Raw genomic sequence first — 20,888 nt, forward strand, 5'->3', positions numbered from 1 at the left:
TACTTTCGTTAAAAAATAATACTCATTTTTTTGGATGGGACTTCTTGAGAGGGTTGAAAAATAAGAGGGCTTGGTGATGTCACCCGAAACCAAGGTGATGTTTACATTTAGTAAATACAATTTTCTTTTCAATAACATTCATAGATGATTAATTTACAATAAGACATAGAATGTCTTTTGTCAAATTTTTATTTTATTTTTTTAATTACCCTCGCACACCTGCAGGTAATGTATGGATGATATAATCTGCAGATGATGATGATATAATTAAGTATGAAATCACTGATTGTGATTGATAATTGATGGATCTTCTCAGTGATTGGTCATGAGTTGATTTTAAATAATGTGTCTGTGTTTTGAATTGTATATGCCTGATGAAGGTCATGTGACCGAAAATTTGCAGAAAATAAAAGCATTTACTTTTCCATGTAGTGTGGGGGACTTCTTTTGATTAGATCTAATAAAAAATAAAAGGTGTTTTGATTCTGTGTTAACTTTAAGCAATTTTACACACACACACACACACACACACACACAGACAGAAAAAATAATTAAACAAGTTCAAGATTATTGATATTTAAATAATTTTTAAAAATTAAAGCAAAGAGCAACAATTATTGCAGTTGGGCTGTTTATTTAGAAAAGGCATGATTTTGGCACAAAGTCACTCTGTGGTATTTCTAAGGACTATGAAATAAACTGTTTCTGCAGAACCTTTAAGTAGTCATTTTATTCAGATCGAAGTCAGGAGAAAAGATCATATCATATAGGAGATTACTCATATCTTCGTCTTCAAGATTCAGTTTCAAACATCTTCTTCCTGCCGCCCATACCAGCCTTATCCTCAATGTTCTTACGCCAGTCTCCAACATCACGCAGCTCTTTATCCTGCGAAAAATAGGTTTTTAGTGACCTGGAAGTGTTTTACTTTACAAGTCTGATCACCTAAAAATGTAAATATAGTCATTCTTTGAAGTCACCTCCTCTTTGACCTCCTTCTTGACTTGTTTCAGGTTGGCTCTCAGATCCATGGAGACCTTGTGCTTGGAGCCCAGCAGAGCCTGAAGCATTGCATCAGCAGACATACGCACTTTCTTCAAAGGAGGCTTCTTGAACTTGCCCTTCAGGTCAACAATCTTGATATTTAAGTCTTTGACCTAAAACAGACAAAAAAAATGGCTGACCACCTCACTGATGGACCACACAGAAGAAGCTACATGACAAACATCTTACCTCATTAACGACCATGATGGCTTTGTGCTCGAGAATATATCTCTCCTCATCAATGACATCGATTTTTGCATGTAACTCTTTGCAGAGCTCCTGTTGACAGAATAAAATTCCTGCTAAAGCTTTGAATTTCCAAAACAGCTTCTAGAAGTAATAATTATCGGATCGGACCTGTAGTTCTTCTTTGGAGCTTGGACATGACAATGGAGGACAATGTTCTTCCATGTATCTCTTCCTCTCCTCCTTCTTCACAATCTCCTCTGCTTCTAGTAAGTCTTTTGCAACCACGAGCATCAAGCTCTACAAGCAAATACGTATAGTATACTTATCATTTTAAATGGAACTTTTCTGATATGGGTTTGGTTCAGCTAATAAGACATGAGCTCTTACCTTCAGGCTGTGTTTTTTACTACTAGACATTCGTTTTCTAATAAAGAGGAGAAACAAGGATACAGTTTACATTAGGAGATTCAACTTTGTATTGTGCTATTGTAGTAATATTTGTACTTTGTTTCTACACAACATTTACAGTGCTTGTAAGGAAGGACAGCATTTATATATCCCACAAATTCTGATTAGCATTTTGTTCAACCCAGGCTCATTGGAAATACGTGACTCTGCCTACATTTTTGCAACACCCTAATTATGTACCTCCAGGTACGTTTACCTGCACTTTTTGGGTGAAACGTCCACCGGAGGCGCTAAGTGGTAATATTCTTTTCTTCATTCCTAGCCTGATCTCAGGAAATGACGTATATATGACACCCCAATTCGTATGCCCTTTTGGCGTGCTATCAAGTCGCTTTTTTCATTCTACCCCACCCCCTACACTGCCACTACCCCTAAACCTACCCATCACACACAAACACACACACACACACAGCCCCTAAACCTACCCATCACAAGAAACATTCTGCATTTTTACATTTTCAAAAAAACAAATTAGTATGTTTATAAATCCACTTACCTTGTGGACACACACACATATTCAGACACATTTTGAAAATTTAACTTAATCCCTTCTCTAAACCTACCCATTTGTGTATTATAAAAAACAGGATATAACAGGCAGATACGACTGCATACATAATTTATTCAGAAAGTACAAATATTCCAAGTGTTCCGAGGCCAAACAATTGATTTGTGTGAAGAAAATCCCCAAAAGTGATCAGTAACGTCGAATCCATCCGCCTAAGATTAATAATAGATTTCAAATATTGCCATTAAGTCAGCTTTGATTGTAAAATGCCATTGGCTCTCGTGTGTCTCGTGACCGATCGCGTCATTCAACTTGTGTGTATCATTTGAATCAGAAATATGAATAAACGAGTGTGTGTGTGTTCTGTTGGCAAAGGTTCATCCTTTCAACGACTAAAACATTAAGATCAACTCTGTTCTTCACATGAAGATATCAGAAGACTTGGAATGCAACATGAGTTAATACTTTTATACAGTTTTTTGGTCAGTTTTTGCAATAAATACATGTGACTATACATTTATTTGCCTGTTACATGTTTTATATTGTTAAGAGTTGGTAGGAGTGGAGTTAGTTACTCCAAAATATAAAATTAGGTTATAAATATTCATTTTGTGAGATCAGTCGTGATGTCATGTGCATCTGGAATGAAGAAAAAATATTACCACTTAGCGCCTCCGGTGGACGTTTTACCCCAAAAGTGCAGGTAAACGTACCTGGAGGTACATAATTTGGGTGTTGCAAAAATGTAGGCAGAGTCACGTATTTCCAATGAGCCTGGGTTGATTTTGTTCTAAACCATCATCCATAAGTTCTTAGGGGTGCTTTTACACTTGATTCGATTGCCTGGTATGAACACGGGTTTGGGTCTGAACCACGTGTGCTTGCGCCATCAAAACAGCTGCTGTTTACTCAGTTGCTTGGTAATGACGCCAAAGGAAAAGGTGGCAAAACGCATTGCTATCCTCACTTTTATATTTTTGTTTTTGAACCATTCGTTTTGTTTTTAAAGCTTCTTGTTTTTAAGCACTTGCATCTGTCTGCAGTGCAAACACATATTCTATTCAAATCATACGTCATTATTAGCGGTAAAATCATTTCCGTGATTTAGTACAATTGCATTCATACCAGCAGCCAACTGTACCAGAGATAACATGAACATTTTTAAGCACCAGAGTTTGTATGAAAGCAGACTGAGACCCATCTTTTCTGTGGTCTCAGTCCATTTGTTTGGTGTGCACCTGGGTTCCGACGGCAGCGTTCACACTTATTCAAATGTGCCGCACTAACAAAGCAATCGGACCAGGGTTCATTTTAATCAAGCCAAACATGCCAAGTGTGAACACAGCCTAATTCATTAGCAAAACAGACCCCTTTTGTTATGTTTTTCTAAACATGTATTAGACAGACATGTTTGACTGTTGCAACGCATCTTGCTGCTTTTTTTATGATGCCATCCCATGTTAAAATGTGTCCTGCATTCTTTTTTATTATTATGCTGTGCTGTGCCTCACATAAAAATTCTTAAAGTCAATCTCATGTCAGTCTTGAGTGCCTATAGAGTAGTATTGCATTCTCATATCTCTGAAAAGTCTTTAGTTTTGTTATATTTATAAAAGAAAGATTTTTCTCGTTTTCCGGAAAAATGAGCGGATGGAGGTGTGTATCGTGTGGGCGGAGCTAAAGAATCACGAGCGCGCGCAGCTGTTACATTAAGACATTAAGAGCATATGAAAGCTGTGCCATCCTCAAGCATGGAAAAGAAAACGTTACCCTTAATAAACCATGGCTATTAATCAGATTCAACCATACATATATGATCCAGAAACGGATCAGGAGGCTGAAATTGAACAGGAGCAGCAGCAACAGCAGGACGTCTCTATGAGGTATTGTTACTGTATTTAGCGGCTTGTCAACATATCTGTGTGTTTACTCGTGGTTTATTAGGACATTGTTTGGTTTATGGACTACTGTATGCGACTAATCGGTAGCAGTAGCAAGCAAAACAGTTTTGCACATCAAACGTCTCGGTTATGTATGTAACCCTCGTTCCCTGAGGAGGGAACGGAGACGTAACGTCAGTGACTGACGAATGGACGAATGGGGGTTTCGCCTAGAAGCCAATCATCTTCGAGATCTTAGAAAGCGCCCAATGGCAGTGCCAATGCCATGGGCATGCGAAATTTGCATGCGTAACTCCGCCTACCCACCTGGGTATATAAGGAAGTAGCTGGCATGAATCGCATTATGTTACCTGCTGAGGAGCCAAGACTGAACTCTCGGCCGTTCCAGCGGTACAGCGGAAGTGGCAGCGGGACGTTACGTCTCCGTTCCCTCCTCAGGGAACGAGGGTTACATACGTAACCGAGACATTCCCTTTCGTTCAGTCACTCCGACGTAACGTCAGTGACTGACGAATGGGGGTCCCAATGCAATAACGCCACTCGGCTGTCTTCCAGTGCCCTGCGCAAGCGTGAGAACCCTGATGCCAGTTAGGACGGTCAAAGGCCTCTACTTAACGCAGGAATACCAAGGTACACTGGGAGGCATATTCCAGGAGGAGATATGCGCCAAGATGCCTACCCCTAGGGAGGACTTAGGAATACACGTATGACCCCGGGGGGCTGCATACGGAAGATCACTGGGGTACCAGCCGCAGGTGGATTTTTAACCCCAGGGGGTGGCAAGGTTGCCAAGGGAATACACCAGCTCAGGGAGGCTTACGGTGGAAATACACATGTGGGGGGTCGCCGGAGGGGAACCATGCACATGGGGCACCTGGCCGGACACGAGTGTCTGGGCTAAGGGCAGACTTACTGGCGTCGGCGTAGTCAGTGCTGGAGGAGCTCAGGGCTCTCGGGGAACTCACCTGAGAAGAATATCGCACGTATCCAGTCCGTGGAGTGGAATGGCGAGCAAGCGAAGACACCTGAGCCAATCCATTACCGGCCACTTGTAGAGGCGAGTACATAGTCGGATACAGGCTCCACTCGGAGGTTATAAAACCTGGCGAATGTGTTTGGTGTCGCCCAGCCTGCAGCTCTGCAGATGTCTGTCAGCGGAGCGCCATGTGCTAAAGCCCAAGAGGAGGCCACACTCCGGGTGGAATGGGCCCTGACCCCAAGGGGACATGGGCGTCCCTGCTGCTGGTAAGCCAAAACAATGGTGTCCACTATCCAGTGAGACAGCCTTTGCTTTGAGAGAGCCTTCCCTTTCAGCTTCCCACCATCACAGACAAAGAGCTGGTCTGAGGTCCTGAAACACTGCGTCCTGTCTACGTAAGCGCGAAGGGCGCGTACTGGACAGAGCAATGCCAAGGCTGGGTCTGCCTCCTCCAAAGGCAGTGCTTGCAGGTTCACCACCTGGTCTCTGAACGGAGTGGTGGGAACCTTGGGCACATATCCAGGCCGGGGTCTCAGGATCACGTGAGAGTCAGCCGGCCCGAATTCCAGGCACGCTTCGTCAACCGAAAATGCCTGCAGGTCCCCTACCCTCTTGATGGAGGCCAATGCGGTCAGGAGCGCTGTCTTCATAGACAAGAACTTAACATCTACTGACCGCAAAGGCTCAAATGGGGCCCTCTGCAGAGCACTTAGAACTACTGAGAGGTCCCAAGAGGGTACGAGAGGAGCACGAGGAGGATGTAGTCTCCTCGCACCCCTCAGGAACCTGATGACCAGGTCGTGCTTACTTACCGTTTTCCCGTCAAAGAGGTCATGGTAGGCGACAATAGCGGCCACATAAACCTTCAGGGTGGATGGAGACAGCCTTCGATCCAACCCTTCCTGGAGGAAAGAGAGCACAGACCCGATCGGGCACTTCCAGGGGTCTTCTTGGCGAGAAGAGCACCAATTGACGAAGAGGTTCCACTTCAACGCATAGGCCCGTCTCGTGAACTCGGCCCGAGCGGAAGTGATGGTAGCCACCACCGGAGGTGGTAGGGTACTCAAACCTGCCGCGTCCCGTCCAGGAGCCACACGTGGAGGTTCCAAAGATCGGGACGCGGGTGCCACAGGGTGCCCCGTCTCTGAGAGAGTAGATCCTGTCTCAGAGGAATCGGCCAGGGAGGGGCTGTCGCAAGGAGAACTAGTTCTGGGAACCAGGTCCCGTGCCAGTACGGGGCGACCAAGATGACCTGCTCCTTGTCCTCCCTGACCTTGCACAGAAAACGTGCAAGAAGGCTCACTGGGGGAAACGCATACTTGCGTAGGCCCTGCGGCCAGCTGTGCGCCAGTGCGTCCGTGCCGAGCGTGCCCTCGGTCAGGGAAAAGTACAGGCTGCAATGGGACGAGTCGTGGGAGGCAAACAGATCTACCTGTGCGTCCCTGAACTGATCCCAGATCAGCTGGACCGACTGGGGATGGAGTCTCCACTCCCCAGGGATAGGCTGAACCCGTGAGAGCTCGTCGGCTGCACGGTTCAGGATCCCCGGGATATGGACAGCACGAAGGGACCTCAGGCGCTTCTGACTCCATAAGACGAGATGGCGGGCGAGTTGAGACATGCGGCGGGAGCGTAGACCGCCCTGGTGGTTGATGTACGCTACTACGGCCGTGTTGTCTGATCTGACCAGAACGTGTTGGCCCTTCAACAACGCTAGGAAGCGGTGCAAGGCGAACCGAACTGCCAGCAACTCGAGGCAATTGATATGCAGGCGGCTCTGGCTCTCTGACCAAGAGTCAGCAGTGACTGCGCGCGCAAGCCGGTGAGCTGCGCGCACATGGCGACCGAGTCGATCTCCATACCGAGAAAAGAGATCCTCTGCACTGGGCAGAGTTTGCTTTTCTCCCAGTTGACCCGAAGGCCCAAGCGAGCTAAGTGGTGGAGAACCAGGTCTCTGTGTTCGCACACCCGGTCCCGAGAGTGGCCCAGTATGAGCCAGTCGTCGAGATAGTTCAGGATGCGAACCCCTTGTTGCCTGAGTTGCGCAAGGGCTGCCTCGACAATCTTCGTGAAGACGCGAGGGGACAGAGCTAGCCCGAATGGTAGTACGGCATACTGATATGTCCGCCCTTCGAACGCAAACCGTAGGAACGGTCTGTGTCGCGGAAGGATGGACACATGGAAGTACGCGTCCTTCAGGTCGATCGCTGCAACCAATCGCATGGACGAACGCATTCGAAAAGGCGTTTCGCAGTCAACATCCTGAACGGCAGCCTGTACAGGGATCGGTTCAGGACGCGAAGGTCCAGGATCGGTCGTAACCCACCGGATTTCTTCGGTACAATGAAGTAAGGGCTGTAGAAGCCGGACTTCATCTCGGCTGGAGGGACAAGCTCGACCGCACCCTTCGCCAGTAGGGTCGCGATCTCCGCACGCATGACTGGGGCATTGGACCGCACCATGGTGTACCGGACACCCCGGAAGCGGGGAGGAGCTCGCGCGAACTGAATCGCGCAGCCAAGCCGGATGGTCCGTGCGACCCAGCGGGACAGTCCCGGCAGCTGTAGCCACGCTCCCAGGGAGTGTACCAACGGGGTCACGCGGAGCACCGGCGTACCCTCGGTGGGGCAGCGAGGCAGCGTTACCGGCCCGGACTCGGGTGGCGTAGCGGCCCGGTGTCGGGGCGGCGGTAACAGCTGCGCCCTGACAGAGGAGACCAGGGAAGGACTCGCGTTCCACTGGGGTCTGCTCTGAGAGGGGGCTGGCGACAGAGAGGGACGAGAGCGGCGTGGCCCGGGGGCGACGCACACTGCCGTCACCGGTCTCTGGGTGCTCAGGGATGGGTTAATCAGTTCTTTCTTGCAAAGGTTGCTGCTGACCCTTGGGCCAGCAGCTGGACAAAGGATTCTCGGACAAAGGATTCTCGGATTCTCGGAAGGGGCGGACCTGCCACCGTCCCATGAAAGAACTGCCCATCCCAGAGCTGTCCGCGTCCGGAGCGCCGCTGGCCTTATTTTCAGCAGGCTGCGGGGCTGGCGCGGACTGGGACGGCTTCCTGCAGCGTGCCCTGTGGCGTGGCCAGGGTGAAGGCTGCTGCTGTGGCCACGCGGGAGGGGGTCGCAGGAAGTCGCCCTGGCGGCGAGGAGGCTGAGGCAACTGTGCCGGTGGCGCTTAGGTGCAGCAGCGGGCCGCCGGGGCAGATGGCCTCAGTCTACCTCTGGGGACAGCCAAGAACTGTTGGGCGCAGTCCCTGACCGTGCCGCCGATAAGGCCGGCCTGGGATATGGGCGAGCTGAGGAGGCAGGCTCACTCAGCCGTCCCACATCGACCAAGTAAGGCCAGTTGTCTTTCCCGGACCACAGCTGTGGACATCTCCTGACCCAGGGGGCGTGTGGTCACCTATGCCGCGCTGGGCGGGATCGGTGGCGGCACGCCTTTCTCGAGGCAGTGTTACCGGCCCGGACTCGGGTGGCATAGCGGCCCGGTGTCGAGGCACTGGTAACGACTGCGCCCTGACAGAGGAGACCAGGGAAGGACTCGCGTTCCACTGGGGTCTGCTCTGCGAGGGGGCTCGTAAGCCCTGGATCAGCTCTGTCCTCGTGCATACGCATCGGGGCGGCAGCTTACCCCATAGCACTGCTGGACTACGCCACCGAAGTAGACGAGCCAGCAGGCTTGGGAGGGCGCTTAGGATAGCCTCACCGCGTCAAGTCAAAGCACTCAGTGGACACCGTAGTGCGCAACAGAGCACCTGACTGAGGGGGAGGGACCCCAGTGTACCCTTAGGCCGCGACCCCTCGAGGGCAGAGAAGGCGGAGGAGGCCACCAAACGGTCGCGGGAAGACCCGGAGATCTCCCGGACCGCGTGCACTCCTCATGCATCTCGGGAGCGAAATGGCATTAGGGGCGGGGCCCACAGCTGTCGGGTGCCACCTCCAAAAACCAATCGCCCAACCGCGAGCACTCGTGACAGGGTGGAGATTCACACCAGCCCGAGGCTCGCGGCTGCCCGAGATAACATGGCTGTCAACTCTAGGTCAGATTCTACAGTGCTACCACACCCGGAGGCGGAGCATAGCCGAATCGTCATCCCCAAAGGACTCTAGCCCACCTTGAGATGCGGCAATCGACCTCTCACCGCTATCTGGAGTATGAACGAAACGAACGGGGCGTCAGCAGACGGTCCCGCTGCTTCAGTCCAACACTCACTGGAAGCGATGTGCAAGAGGGCGGGAGTGGCCCGAGGAATGATCGTCGGGGTTCTTAATACCACAGCACCGCCCTCAGGTCACCCTGGCCACCAGCCAAAGTACCACCTCTCTCGGAGATGGTAGATCGGGGTGTGGCAGAGGGGACTCTCTCTCTTTACAGAGATCATTGAGTCTCGACCACAACATCGCGATGGTCATGTTCCCACAGAGGGAACACAGCACATCCACAAACACTGTCCGAACGTGCTGGGCCCAAACACGTCGAGCAGTGAATGCGTCCCAAAGACAGCAACAGATATCGACCGCACCCGGAAGTGCGCGGGCAACCCGTCTTGAAAAAGACGTGCCACACGCAAGCTCTTTTTGTGAGAGGAAGCTCTGCAGAGTGCCGAAGCGCCCAGGGAAAACACACACAGCTGTTGCAGATCACTGCACAGATCAGCAGGCAATCGGCAGGCAATGTGAGATCGCTGGAACGCGCCGTTACACCAACACCCTGGAGAACCGCTCGTCTCGAAGACTGAAGAGAGGACTTCAGAATTCAGGCTTGCCGGAGTGAAGAGATGCTCTTGGCTCCGAAGCAGAAACATAATGCGATTCATGCCAGCTACTTCCTTATATACCCAGGTGGGTAGGCGGAGTTACGCATGCAAATTTCGCATGCCCATGGCATTGGCACTGCCATTGGGCGCTTTCTAAGATCTCGAAGATGATTGGCTTCTAGGCGAAACCCCCATTCGTCCATTCGTCAGTCACTGACGTTACGTCGGAGTGACTGAACGAAAGGGAACTAGTGTGTACATAGAAAAACAATGGAATAGTAGCGCATTTGAATGAACAAATGTGCTGTGTGTAAATGGCCCCTAATGTTTGGGGTGGTTTTACAATAAACAAATAGACACCAATAGTGGTCAGCTAAAAAAAAAAAAATTTAAACACACACCATACATCGCATGCTCCATTGATAAATTAACTATACACGATCGTGTTGTTTACTGATGTTTACTTACGCGACGATAGCCAACTACACACAGGCATTTGAAGCAGTTTTACTCACCGCCTGCTTCCAAAGCACGACCGGGAACTTTTATCGCTGGAACCGTTCCATCAAAAACTCACTTTGGTGACATTGTTTATTTAGTGAAGTCCTGAGACAGCAGTGAGAGCAGTGTTTATGGGCGTGCATTTGCTCTCTCGCTCTGGTCGCTCGCGCGCGCACCCTTCCAGGAGAAGAGTGCAACGTGATTTACTGAGGTTTGCGCATGTCAATTTAGGCCATTATTTACCGGCCAAAAAAAGCATGTCTAGATGCTAATTTGCACTGCTCTTGGTAGATTGTGTTGGTCATTATGGAAATGATACAGCTGTGACCTTTAATCTGCACGTCGTCAGTAGATCATGCATAGAACTTTCCACTCCCATCAGCGCTTTGCCCTGTTAAGTAAATCTGACCCCATGTATTCTAAAGCTCAAAATATCAAACGTGTTTAATATCTTCTGACTAGACAGAATCATAGTCTGAAGATCGAAACAGTCTATGTAATTTTCTTTGAGATCTTTCAACTTTGATCAGATAGCTTTCATCAGCTTCACTGTAAAAAAAAAAATCACAGCCTGAAATTTGAATACAATCAACTTGTATGTTAAAGTTATTACAACTTAGATTATGTTAAACTGACTTTAAGGCCCCGTCCACACAAAGCACTTTTTTTCCCCTTGTTTCAAGAAATATCTGCGTCCACACGAGATTACCGAAACCAACTAAAAACGATGTAGTTTGCAAGCCAGGCCAGTGTGAGGCGCTGTAATTCTGCCACAGAAATACACTAAAAACGGAGAAGAAGAGTTGTGGCTAGAAGGGGTATAGCAGTGGTCGGAGGTGAGGCAAAATCTCACAATAAAATAACAATAAATACATTTGCTACTTAGCAGATGTGTTTTATTAATGCCTACACCTACCCTAACCCAAAACATACCCTTACTTAATTATGTAGATACAGTAATTAAATGACGCGGTATTGATGTGTGCATGTCCAGTGCCTGTAGTTGTATCCCTTAACTCTTTCACCGTGCTGGACGTAGTGTGATGACATCACCTTTTCAGAAAATATACGGATTCGCTGTACACACGAAAACGGAAGATTGCCGTTTTCAGATTTATCCACTTTGGACCCGGTTTCGAAAAATATCGGATTCATTCTTCTAAAACGCTGGATCCGTGTGGACGAAACGCTGATACAGTACAAAATTGATACGTATACAGCTAAACGCGTCTCCGTGTGGACAGGGCCTCAAAATTGAGTTGCATCTTGTATAACTTATAAAAAAGTTTAAAATTTCTTAACTTATTTTGATGAGTTAAAACAATGTAAAATCACATGTTGTCATAACTTATTGAACATTTTTTTTACAGTATAGTGCAGACCTTTCCAGACTGCAAAAAAAATTATCCAAAAAATCTGTTCAAAAGTTCAAAATCTTTACTCTTGGGGGTCTTTACTTTTCTATCTCTTGCACGAATTGTCACTTTAATATACATTTTTATCGACAAACACTTTGTTTAGCAAAAGTAGCAATCCACAATTTAGCAGAATTAGACAACATTTTACAACAATCACAGATGTGTTAAATCTGGCATTAACTTTGGATTTGGGGAGAAATGACAGTGCACAGCTGTGAAGGGAAGGAAGTTGCGCTCAACTGAACACGGCTAGTTTATAATAGTTTTACCTCATGTCTTTATTTATTTTTTATATTAAAAGCCAAAATCGAAAATAAAATTAGATTAATATCACAGGTGTTACACAAATGTGACCAGACGAAACATTTGTTTAGTTCTCTTGGCCATCATCACTCATTAACCAGGGACTGTCGTGTTGTGTGCGCTGTAGCTCCACGTGAGATCTCTTTCTCTCCATCTTCTGGATTGCGAATAGCAAAAATGCAACACAGACAAATGGTTTAATGTTATCTCATATAGAAATATAGAATATAGCTGGCAAAGAAAGAATTTTCAAGATAACGTCTATAAATAGTAAGTGCATTATTTTAATTACTCCAGTACCAACAGCAGAACCGATAGCATTGGAGCTTATCGATACTGCAATCTTTCATAATTTAGCACCGGGGCTCATTTAATACCGGGTTTGAGTACCCATCCCTAATAGGAAGACCTATCATGGCCATATTCCAGGATGACAATATCAAGATTAAAGGCACAAATTGTAAATGATTGGTTGAGAGGGAGCATGAAGAAATGCAAACTTGTAAAATTGATACACCTCTTGATGGAAATAACTGTTGTGAAGTTATTTCCATCGAATGGTTTAGACTCAAAAAACAAAAAACTCCTGCATTACAAGCATTGGTAAATAAAGATAAAGATAAAGAATGGATGGTATACTTACTCAGACATTTTGGTGTGTCCTTTACACCTTTTTTACAGGAAGAAAAAAAGAGAAATGTATCAGAGCCCAAACAAAAATTATAATAAGTTTAATTTTAAACATTAAGTTTAAACATTACTACAAGGAGCTCAATAAAATGCATTAGCGCAAACTCTTTTTGACTGTCATGGTGGTGCAGCAGTAACGAAAAAGTTAAACTGTCGACCGCACTGATTAATAAAAAGTATCCCCCCAAGTAGGTGCTGGTCATATAATTATAATATCATCAAAAAGTTTATTTATTTCACTTATAAAATGAAACTTGAATATTATAATCATCAATTACACACAGACTGATATATTTCAAATGTTTATTTCTTTTAATTTTGATGATTATAACTGACAACTAAGGAAAATCCCAAATTCAGTATCTCAGAAAATTTGAATATTGTGAAAAAGTTCAATATTGAAGACACCTGGTGCCACACTTTAATCAGCTAATTCACTCAGAACACCTGCAAAGGCCTTTAAATGGTCTCCCAGTCTAGTGCTGTAGGCTACACAATCATGGGGAAGACTGCTGACTTGACAGTTGTACAAAAGACGACCAAAGACACCTTGCACAAGGAGGGCAAGACACAAAGGTCATTGCAAAAGAGGCTGGCTGTTCACAGAGCTCTGTGTCCAAGCACATTAATAGAGAGGTGAAGGGAAGGAAAAGATGTGGTAGAAAAAAGTGTACAAGCAATAAGGAAAATTGCACCCTGGAGAGGATTGTGAAACAAAACCTATTAAAAAATGTGGGTGAGATTCAGAGGTGGAAAGTAACGAATTACATTTACTCGCGTTACTGTAATTGAGTAGTTTTTCTGTGTACTTCTACTTTTTTAAGTAGTTTTAAAAATCTGTAATTTTAATTTTACTTAAGTACATTTTGATTAAAGTATTGTACTTCGCTACATTTTAAACCACATCCGTTACTGAGTAAAAAAAATCATTAATGCAAAGAGAGGAGGAAAAAGACCGCGATCCGGAAATGACTAATATTGAATAGACGGCGCGGGGCGCGGGAGAGAACCATAGGAGAGAACATGGCATGCGCGCAAATATCGGATGGAGACGAACAAGACAGACGTCAGTGACGCAGAACCAGGTGAAAGCAAAACGCCGTCGTGAACTCCTGGCTAGTATGGAAATACTTTGGATATAGAAAAAAATAATGTGGTGTTGTCCTGGAGGATATTAAATTTGCACAAAATGTGGATGCAAATGAAGAAACACATAGAACATGTTCGGGCACACATCCCTCTGTGCAAATAAAGGTATGTTTATAACTTAGGCCGATTGATTTCTGTGACGCAGAGGGAATCCCGGCATCCAGTCATGAACATTAACTTTACATTATAACGTAGATTTGGTGTAATACACGCAAACTGGTGGATGAACGAAAAACTCGAATGTAGAGCTGTAGGCCTTAGAAATAAATCAAATCGCGACATGGTCTGTGAACATTAAAGCACAACATTTGTAACGCTTGTGTCCGGGTGAAAAATGCGGATAGCTCACTTAATATATCTGGAGTGGATGCAAACACGGAGGCGATTGACGTCAAACAGATCGCGCTTTATTTCCCGCCGAACTCTCATCACAAACTCCATTTCCGTCCACAGCATTACTCAATAAAACAAAATAACTGACTGTTAGCAACAGAAAAACAGAGAATAATCCCCACACATGGGAGCTCAAAACTCAGTGCGCACATACACAAGATGCAGAACTCGTTTTCAGGGAGCGCGCGCAGCTCTTAAAGGGGCCACACTATATTTCTACTCGTTACACATTAAATGCTATATGAATATATGATCTGCTTGTTCTCTCGCTGTGAATGAGCTGCTCCGTCTACTACATATGGACTCTGTTATTCTTAAACATTTGTACGAATTAATGATAAAAATAAGTTGTTAATCTAATTCATAATAATTTATTGAATTTAGTTTATTAGACATGTTTTATTGAAATTTTGATAAACTTAAAACCATTTGTCTATTTTGTTTGTTATAATAAAGCATTTGTTCAACCAAATAAAAAAGAGACCAATCTTCTTCATTCATTTAACATCATTTTAACAAGTGATAATAACCATCATTTAATAATAGGTACAGTAAATGTTTAATTGATGTTTTCTGAGATAGTTGTCATATCGTGAAAATCTCATCCTATCACAACCCTACAGGGGAGAGTCCCCCACCCCCACTGTAAAAAAAGTAACTAAGTAACTTTTACTCTGAGTACATTTTAAATGAGCTACTTTTTACTTTTACTTGAGTAAATTTTTAGACCAGTAATTTTACTTGTACTTAAGTAAAATTTCATTGAAGTAACAGTACTTTTACTTGAGTAGAATATTTTGTTACTCTTTCCACCTCTGGTGAGATTCACAAAGAGTGGACTGCAGCGGGAGTCAGTGCTTCAAGAACCACTACGCACATATGCAAGACATGGGTTTCAGCTGTCACATTCCTTGTGTCATGCCACTTTTGAACAACAGACAGCGTCAGAAGTGTCTCACCTGGGCTAAAGACAAAAAGGACTGCTGAGTGGTCCAAAGTTATGTTCTCTGATTAAAGTAAATTTTGCATTTCCTTTGGAAATCAGGGTCCTACAGTCTGGAGGAAGAGAGGAGAAGCACACAAGCCATGTTTTTTGAGGTCCAGTGTAAAGTTTCCACAGTCAGTGATGGTTTGGGGTGCCATGTCATCTGCTGGTGTTGGTCCAGGTCCACTGTGTTTTCTGAGGTTTTAGAGCACTTCGTGCTTCCTGCTGCTGACCAACTTTATGGAGATGCAGATTTCATTTTCCAACATGACTTGGCACCTGCACACAGTGCCAAAGCAGCCAGTACCTGGTTTAAGGACCATGGTATCCCTGTTCTTAATTTGCCAGCAAACTCGGCCATATAAAATCTATGGGGTATTGTGAAGAGGAAGATGCGATATGCCAGACCCAACAATGTAGAAGAGCTGAAGGCCACTATCAGAACAACCTGGGCTCTCATAACACCTGAGCAGTGCCACAGACTGATCAACTCCATGCCATGCCGCATTGCTACAGTAATTCAGGCAAAAGGAGCCCGAACTAAGTATTGAGTGCTGTACATGCTCATACTTTTCATGTTCATACTTTTCACTTGGCCAAGATTTCTAAAAATCCTTTCTTTGTATTGGTCTTAAGTAATATTCTAATTTTCTGAGATACTAAATTTGGGATTTCCCTTAGTTGTCAGTTATAATCATCAAAATTAAAAGAAACAAACATTTGGAAATATGTCAGTCTGTGTGTAATGAATGAATATAATATGCAAGTTTCACTTTTTGAATGGAATTAGTGAAATAAATCAACTTTTTGATGATATTCTAATTATAAGACCAGCACATGTGTCTCCAACAACTTCAGGTTAAGGATCCAGTGGTGGTATAGCCCAAGGCTCGTTCCTAGCAAAGTTTGAACCTACAACCTTTCTGTAACCACTGCAGGTGGACACAATCCAATTCATAAGCCAGGTTTCCTTCAATCTTGCAGAGTTTATTTCCTGTCATAAAAAAAAGACACTCTTCCGAGATGTGAGAAACCCTGCCAAAGACGTGATTCTGATCATGTGCCCTTTTTTGCATTACCCTTAATGTCACCACATGGTCCCTAAGTCTCTTTGACTCATCCGAGAGGATTTTCTCTAGGAGGTTATTGAAATATGATCTCAAGGCCAGTGCATCAGCTGCAGGCACATCCCCATCCTCAAGAGCATCTCTGGGATGTCAAAGATATGACAAGCTCTCCTTTATTCCCAGCTAAACAACTGTCTCAAATGTCTTTCTTAATATACTCCTTCTCTGAGAGACAGACCAGCCTAACTGGCTAACCGATGACAAACTGATTGACTAATTTAGGGCACTTAAATGGACTCCTAATGCCCCAATGACATACTTAGAAAGCTGTGAAGACAACAGTCAGGTCACATGTCTATTTGAAGAAGGACTATTCTAAGTAGCCAGAGAAGGTGAGTGAGGACATGTTTCGTAGAAACATATGGCAGAATACATCTAATAAGTAATCTTGTAAGGACAGAAGTAATCTTGTGAGGATTTGGTAAAAGAGCAATTTGGGAACTTTTAAAAGTCAAGACTAATCAGTTCTCGGAATAACTACATGCATATTCCAGATGTTCCAGGTGGTTAAGGCATTTCAAACCATTACACAACATGTATAAGATTAACTAGAAGGTCTTTCTGAATAGACAGCATTGTCTTTCGAATCAAAACGTATTGCAAATCAAGACAGCATTATAAATCAGTTGATGTTAAGGAGGACCATAAAAAAGTGTTGACAGGTGGAGTTAGACTTAAGGATTAGTCTCGAATGTATGCACATGTTGGTGTTCACTTTCAAAAGGCAATATAATGACATCAGCAGTCAGTATATCACACCTGACCTCCTCCTTCAGGTCACCATTCAAAACGACTTCTCTTCTTTTTAGCATTGTGTTTCCAGAAAGAAAGACTTAAGTTGATATCCAAAACCAGAGACTTTAAATGAGTTATAATCTCCAATAATGATCATGCAATGTTGTGATGACTATTTGAAGACATTTTCACAAATAATCAAACTTGGGCTAAATGCACAATAGCTACACAACTATTCAAACAACAATATAACAAAGAATCTATACATTACTTTTATGTTCTTAGCCGGCACCTTCTTAACATTGCCATTTACGGTAGAAGAACCAACCCTCATAACACCTTCTCCATCACCTCCATCATCAATCCCACAAACTACTGTTAGGGGTTAATACTAAAATGTACAGCTTCCAACAAATATCTACCAAAAATGGTATTTACAAGACAATGAACCAAGGGAACTGCTCTCACCTTTCTAGAAGAACAGAGGAACGTCTTCTTGGGACAGATGGCTTTCAAACCGAGACACAGGCAACAGGCGTGCTAAGTAGATATATATTGCATTCTCTGATCTCTCTGCAAATCCATGGTTTCTCTTTATGGAAGTGGATTACCCACCAAACCAATGAGCTGACAAGGTCATGAAATACGGCACTATCCCTCCTTCGCTGCGCCTTCAGTATAAATATCCTGTCCTTCAAGATAGTTATTCTTTTATACTAAGAATGACTTTCTCACTAAGACCTCTTTGCTTTACAATCCTCTGTAAATCCATCCATCTATCAATTGATTGTTTTGATCTATCTATCTATCTATCTATCTATCTATCTATCTATCTATCTATCTATCTATCTATCTATCTATCTATCTATCTATCTATCTATCTATCTATCTATCTATCTATCTATCTATCTATCTATCTATCAATAAATAAACATAAATATCACAATGTCAGTTACCTTATGTTTGTGTGTTCAGCATCGTCTGTGTTTCCGGACAGCTGCTTTTCACAGGTTACCTGTTATATTTAATCATATTAAAATATGTTATCAGTTTTTTTCCATTTATGATATAAACCAATAATACAAACTGACAATAAATACTTACTTGTTCCACAGATCCGTGAAAAAAAAATCGTATTTAAAACGCTAGTTACAAAGTGGTTTATGCATCACAATGAACACAGAACATCATTCCTGCTTAAAGGTTTTATTGATTGTGTAAGACATTGATACATGGGCTGAGAATGCACATTTGGTTCCAATATTGAACAGAAAACTAAGTGATCACATTTACTTTCCCATAATAGCAAATGTAAATGAATGTGTTTATAGTACACAGTTTCTCGCACATAAGACAAGGCCAATTATATTTGAGCAACATGTTGAAATTCAAAAACCTGAAACAAATTTTAAGCCTCAGCTTCAAACATCTTCTTCCTGCCATCCATGCCAGACTTGTCTTCAATATTCTTACGCCAGTCTCCAACATCACGCAGTTCCTTATCCTAGGAAGAGTGGATAAAAATAAGATTTAGTCAGCGAAATCAGTATCTTTCAGATGAAGTAATACATTAACTTATATAGGAGATATAATAGTGACATAATAGGAGAAGAACGCGTTTAAACGCTCACCTCCTCTTTGACCTCCTTCTTGACTTGTTTCAGGTTGGCTCTCAGATCCAGAGACACCTTGTGCTTGGAGCCCAGCAGAGCCCCCAACATCTGATCGGCAGACATGCGTACTTTCCTCAAAACAGGTTTCTTGAACTTGCCCTTCAGGTCAATGACTTTGATATTCAGGTCCTCGATCTACAATCAATCAATGAGGGTCATCAATATAGAAACTACAAGATAAAACACAAGTTGCCATCTTGACATCTTACCTCCTTTGCACACTTATTGACTTTCATTTCCAGATCATATCTCTCCTCATCAGTGACATCAATTTTGTGGTGAAGCTCCCTGCACAATTCCTATAAACAATGAGGATAAAAAGTATTTTACCTTACATTAAATGTCCTCTGAGGTTTCATGCACATATTGTTTTATTATTTATGGGAATTTATTATCCTGTACCTGTAATGCCTGCATGGATCCAGGTAGAGACAGAGGTTGGCAGGTTTCTGACATGTATCTCTGCCGCTCCACCTCTCTGTCCTTTACTTCCTGTTCCAGTAAACCTTTAGCGATGCCAAGCATCAAGCTCTGGGACACAAAGAGGCAGGGTGTCATAATTAATCATTAATGGGAAATGAAAAGTAGGTTTTATTTTGAGTCATACTGTACCTTAAGATGATGCTTGCGACTCGAGGACATCTTTTTCCTGAGGTGTTTTAAAATGTTGAAATCAGTCAAATATATTGTGTAAACCAATAATTAATAACCAAAAGACAACAACTAAGTTCTGTTAGTTGAGGAAAATTATATTCTTTACTCACTCTGACATCTTGGCTGAATTTTTCTTTTGCCCCCTGTGAAATAATACACAATTTACAATTAATGCAAATCACTGGTAAAATTACTGTATGCAATTAGAGTAATGCATAATATATATTTATATCAACAACAAAATGACAAAACAATTGGCTGTTTGTGTTTAATATGGTTTAATAAAAATAAATTTTCATGTATGCACATTTTATTATTTTCTCATCATATATTGAATTATTGATTATGTAGCGACTCAGGCGAATCAAACACACAATCGCCAGGTTACATTTAACAAATATGTTTTGAATGCTTTGTGCTTAGTTACAGACCTTCCCCCAACACAACAGAGAAAGATTCTCCGTTACCCTGGAAACCATCTGATAAGACGTTTTACGGCCCAAAAGAATTTGGCCACATGAAAAGTCCAGAGTCAAAGACACAAAGCTTGTAAAACACACGCTTTTGCCTCAAATTATAGACAACCATCTATAAATGAACATGCACCCCAGGACATTGTATGTAAACACAAAACTGTCTTGTAAAATGTTTCTTCTGTATGGTATTTTGCATCTTTTTGTCTTTGTCTTAACTACTTACTAGTTCAGGTAACCTCATATATGCCATGTCTCCTATCAAATTAATGCTCACTTCACGACTTACACTTCCATGTATGTCACTTATTCAGAGAATGCAGTGTGTGTTTGTTGCATTAATTAGAGTATGAATGGGCAGAGACCCATTGATTCAAGCTTGAAACAAAGAGCCATAAAATCTCCAGAGGAATTTCCCGCTTGGAAATCCCAACAATCTCATTGGTCAAGTCAACCAGGAGGGTGTGACTACTCCCAGACCTTAAAAAGAGAGGTGCTCGGATGCCCTCCCTCTCTCTTCTCTCTCTGGCTACCACTGGGAGATATCATTAGGAAGCATGGTGTTCATTTTTTAGTGTTATGCTGACGATACTCAGCTCTATATTTCCTCACGCCCTGACGAAACCTACCAATTCACAAGATTAACGGAATACATAGCTGAAATAAAAAATTGGATGAATAGTAATTTCCTGCAACTTAATTCAGATAAAACTGAATTTTTAATTATTGGACAGAAAAGCTCCACAAGTAGTAACCGAGAATACTGTCTAACACTTGATGAGTGCTCTGTCAAGCCCTCGTCGTCAGTAAGGAACCTGGGTGTGCTCTTTGATACCAATCTTTCATTTGAAAACCACGTTTCTAGCATCTGTAAAACCACATTCTATCATCTTAAAAATATATCTAAATTACGGCACATGCTTTCAATGCAAAATGCTGAACAGT

At 43.5% G+C, this 20,888-nt stretch overlaps 2 protein-coding genes across 2 annotated transcripts in view; both read right to left on the reverse strand.

Annotated features, from left to right (window-relative positions):
- Window positions 1-631: 631 nt before the first annotated feature.
- tnni2a.2 (troponin I type 2a (skeletal, fast), tandem duplicate 2) lies at window positions 632-17,690 on the reverse strand. The gene is made up of 7 exons (XM_067436545.1): window positions 17,612-17,690; window positions 12,708-12,734; window positions 1,621-1,657; window positions 1,402-1,530; window positions 1,234-1,323; window positions 981-1,157; window positions 632-888 (listed from the first exon to the last, which is right to left on the reverse strand). Exons 2-7 carry the CDS (start codon window positions 12,713-12,715, stop codon window positions 793-795), a joined length of 537 nt encoding a protein of 178 aa, XP_067292646.1. The 5' UTR covers window positions 12,716-12,734; window positions 17,612-17,690; the 3' UTR covers window positions 632-792.
- Window positions 17,691-18,341: 651 nt separating this feature from the next.
- LOC137064982 (troponin I, fast skeletal muscle-like) overlaps window positions 18,342-20,888 on the reverse strand; it is an 8,532-nt gene continuing 5,985 nt past the window's right edge. Inside the window, exons 2-7 of the mRNA XM_067436544.1 lie at window positions 19,581-19,613; window positions 19,429-19,465; window positions 19,219-19,347; window positions 19,026-19,115; window positions 18,775-18,951; window positions 18,342-18,647 (exon numbers count right to left, since the gene is read on the reverse strand). Of these exons, the coding sequence (XP_067292645.1) occupies window positions 18,552-18,647; window positions 18,775-18,951; window positions 19,026-19,115; window positions 19,219-19,347; window positions 19,429-19,465; window positions 19,581-19,588 (537 nt within the window). The 5' untranslated portion in view covers window positions 19,589-19,613 and the 3' untranslated portion in view covers window positions 18,342-18,551. The remainder of the gene's footprint in view (window positions 18,648-18,774; window positions 18,952-19,025; window positions 19,116-19,218; window positions 19,348-19,428; window positions 19,466-19,580; window positions 19,614-20,888) is intronic.

The sequence above is a fragment of the Pseudorasbora parva genome, chromosome 25 (genome assembly GCF_024679245.1).
Source record: "Pseudorasbora parva isolate DD20220531a chromosome 25, ASM2467924v1, whole genome shotgun sequence".
NCBI lineage: Eukaryota > Metazoa > Chordata > Actinopteri > Cypriniformes > Gobionidae > Pseudorasbora > Pseudorasbora parva.